Source organism: Montipora foliosa, chromosome 5 (genome assembly GCF_036669935.1).
Source record: "Montipora foliosa isolate CH-2021 chromosome 5, ASM3666993v2, whole genome shotgun sequence".
Lineage (NCBI taxonomy): Eukaryota > Metazoa > Cnidaria > Anthozoa > Scleractinia > Acroporidae > Montipora > Montipora foliosa.
The window spans coordinates 42943997-42947818 of NC_090873.1; the positions used below are offsets into that span (position 1 = coordinate 42943997).

At 38.5% G+C, this 3822-nt stretch overlaps 2 protein-coding genes across 2 annotated transcripts in view; one reads left to right on the forward strand and one right to left on the reverse strand.

Annotated features, from left to right (window-relative positions):
* Positions 1–240: 240 nt before the first annotated feature.
* LOC138002771 (adenosine receptor A1-like) lies at positions 241–1134 on the reverse strand. The gene has a single exon (XM_068848752.1). The coding sequence runs from the start codon at positions 1132–1134 to the stop codon at positions 241–243; it is 894 nt and encodes a 297-aa protein (XP_068704853.1).
* Positions 1135–3489: 2355 nt separating this feature from the next.
* The window catches only part of LOC138004279 (uncharacterized), a 25024-nt gene continuing 24691 nt past the window's right edge, over positions 3490–3822 (forward strand). Inside the window, exon 1 of the mRNA XM_068850752.1 lies at positions 3490–3548. The gene's annotated coding sequence lies outside the window, so the exon portion shown is untranslated. The remainder of the gene's footprint in view (positions 3549–3822) is intronic.

Here is a 3822-nt window from a genome sequence, read left to right on the forward strand (position 1 = left end):
CGAGTGCTCTCACCACTGTGTCATCCCTGCATCCCACCTAGCCAGGCCAGTTGACTAGCTTGTTCTTCACGTCATCTCGGCGCACTTTTTCTTGTTTTTCCTTTACCTTCAGTGCTCATTTACTTCCTTTACTTAACAAATTTCCCCCTTCCCGCAAGAATACGGATAAACTGAGTCCCCCAAACATACAACCTGGAGAGTATTTTTTTTCCTGAAGGGTTGAATTGCAAATGCACTATTTCAGACTACAAAGTCACTTTTTGTTGATTCTCCTGTTCTGGATTGCATAGGCGCTGTTACCGAAGAAAACCTGGCTATAGCTGTTTCGTCATCTTTTCTTTTAAAGCCGAGCATGACTGCGCAAGATTTCTTCAATTCGTTGATGCGAAAAGACGCCAAGAAAGGATTAACCCCACAGTTCAGAAACAGGATGACCGTGGATGATTCCCTGACGATGAAGAACCAATTTTGTTTTGCGCAGCTTTCACAGTGGATTCCTAAACCCATGACAGCAAAATACGGAATTAGCGAAAGAATAAGAAACACCAAAATGAGAAATGACGTTGTCGCAATTTTCTTTTCCATTTTGGCTGCCCTTTCTCGTTTCCTGTCGTTCAAAGAAGTGTTGCTTGGCATGGTGGCTTGTCTCTGAAGACCAACTCGTGATTGTTTCTTCAAAAAGTAGAAGATTCCGAGATAAGCTACTGCAGTCGTGGACAGAGGAAACGTGGTGTGTAAATGAATGTCAATGGCAATGTAGACATCCATTGAAATGTTGGTCAGCTGAAGTGAGGCAAAGATGGACGAGAAAACAATAATGCACGAGTTGCAAACAACGGCTGTCTTCGGTTTCATTCTTTGTCGATATGTGTGAGGAAAAATAACAGCTACGAAGCGATCGATCGACATCGCGGTCACTAACAAGATTGAACAGTTGATTCCGACGTAGCTTAATATCTGGACTATTTCCCCTTCTTGTGGAATACTTCGATCGCTGAACACGCACAGAAATCTCGCCACGGCTTGTGCCGGGGAAACCACAAGACCAACGAAAAGATCCATTGCTGATACGAACGCCAGGTGCACTGAAAACACTCTCTTGAAGCATCGCAAAGGATTTCTCACTATTACCATTAAGATAAAACCATTGGGAAGCGAAACGAAGAAGATCATCAAAAGGAAAGAAATCCCACTTCCGAGACAAAGCTGACTTTCAAAATGACTATCCATAGCACGCAATAAGGCCGATGGAAAGAGATTTGAACGACTGAATATACGACTGGCTTTTCACTTTTAAAGTTGGGAATAAAACTTGTCCAAATATGTCAGACCATATTGATTCACGCAATGACGTCTATATGCCAACGACGAAAAATAGTTCTTTATAGCTTACATTCAAAAGTCAGTCATTTACAAACAAAAGGAAACAGGACGACATTGACTAATTTATTTATCCTAATTGAATTAATTTTCAGTTTCTTATTATTAACTTTGTTTTGAGAAATTTTTAAGGGCATTCTGCAACTTTGTTACGATTCACAGCTATGTAAATTATCCATAAAGTATTTGAAAAAATTCGGGGTAATCACTGAAGTTTGATGCCATTTTGTGAGCTGGATAGCAAAAGGGATTTTTCGCTTAATTTTGCCTCAATATGTAACCACTATTATGTGTAGCTTCTATTTTTTGAGATTAAATCATTTTAATGTCGAATGTAATGGACGTGGGTATTAGGGCCGATCTACACGGTACGATTTTTTGCGCATGCGACAAGCTTGAGACAGACCTAGTAGGATACGATTGTCGCAGCGTTTTAAAATATGTTTTAAAAATGCTACGACATTTTTTCTTACGTACGTGACAATCGTAAACGAGGTGTAGGCCAGTCGTAAGCTTGTCGATCGCATGCGACAAAAATCGAACCGTGTAAATCGGGCCTTATAGACACAGTGATCTGCTTCGGTAATGGTGGCAGTTTGGCGAGCAGTATTTTGTTCGTATGCAAGCGCTCTAGGAACTGCTTCAACTATATCTTGTTACCGCCGAGTTAATTACGACGGTTAATGAGTCCTTCATGGCTACACGACAGATGAAACCGTCTTGTTTTTAAAACGCTCCACTTTTGGCAGCGTTTTCAAATCGACCTGGTTTCGCCATCAGTCTTGATGCTGGTACAAATCGCGTTGGTGTAAATGCTGCCTTAGATTTACTTGTATTTCAAAGACTTGATGTGCTGCACATTTTTGGGTGTAAATACCTGCAAGGAGACTTATTGTCCTATTGTATTTAACAACCACCTTAGGGTGAATCTTTAAATAAAATAAACTAAAGTGCCTGCATTTGTTTAGGGAACATGTCTTCTGAGTCAACTCATTGTCTGCCGGCGGAATCCCGCGAAAAAAATGTTCCTTCGCTATTTTATCTTTTTGACAACAAATTATTTCAAGTTATGTCTAAAGTATATATAAAATTAGCTTTAGAGGAAAAAAAACTAACTCTTTACGAAAAGGTATTGTTTCTTTAATAAATATCCTCAAAAGTGTGGTTCGTATATTTTGAGGTCAATTTTTTTGTTTGAAAGCGCTTAGTTTGGCTTTGAGTGCGCTGAGAATTTTTGGCCAGACAAAATCTGGGCAAAATGTTATGCAACAAGAATATTTTGCGATGTTTTCAGTAATTAGACTGTATCACCGTAGGAAATTCAAAAATCTTTAAGGCCAGTGCTTCCTTGCGAGGAAACAATTCTATCGATAGCTGATAATAGTTTTCACTACATCTGCCCCCGCCTAAGATAATACAGAGGGCAGTTGAGGTGTTTTGCATTTAATATGTGCTGCACATTGTGATCAATGAGGAGCTTAACTTGGGTCAGGAATGTGGGTCCCCGCTGTTTAGGTAAAAAAAAATTACCAAAATCTCAGTGGGAGTTGTAACAAGACTCACACTAAAATGGCAGAGACAACGGGAGAGAGAGGTGTTAATCTCGACTCATTTGTTGGGCCGACTTCGTCATAAAGTTTTAATGACGACAAATAATTCAAATTACTTTAAAATAATTTTGAGTGATGTGTCAAAATAGTCCAGAGGCACAGTAAATCAATCTGAAATATTTTCTAAAACACGGTTTACAACGGCGCGCGAGCATCATGCAATTAAAAAAAGGGAAAATTATTTCTTTATTTTCTTTATTTCAAATTAATTTAAACACAGGAAAATTATATCTTAACTTTCAGGCTACCGAGATGCAACTTGTTTTTCCCGGCATACACTTTTCTCAACAGCAAAGGTGAATTGGTTCTTTTCTGATTTTAAAGCAATGCATTTTTAAGTTTTATACTTATAGAACTCGATAACTGAGGAATAAAACTCAACAGCTATTATACCTTCGAACATCTGCTTCCCTAATTCTCCGGTTAAACATGAAACGCGTTAGTGATGTATTGGTATATTTGTTAATTTAAACACAGGCAAATTGTTTTGTCAGTTAACTTTCAGGCTACCGAGATGCAACTTGTTTTGCCCGGCATACACTTTTCTCAACAGCAAAGGTGAATTGGTTCTTTTCTGATTTTAAAGCAATGCATTTTTAAGTTTTATACTTATAGAACTCGATAACTGAGGAATAAAACTCAACAGCTATTATACCTTCGAACATCTGCTTCCCTAATTCTCCGGTTAAACATGAAACGCGTTAGTGATGTATTGGTGTATTTGTAAATTTAAACACAGGCAAATTATTTTGTCAGTTAACTTTCAGGCTACCGAGATGCAACTTGTTTTGCCTGGCATACACTTTTCTCAACAGCAACGGTGAATTGGTTC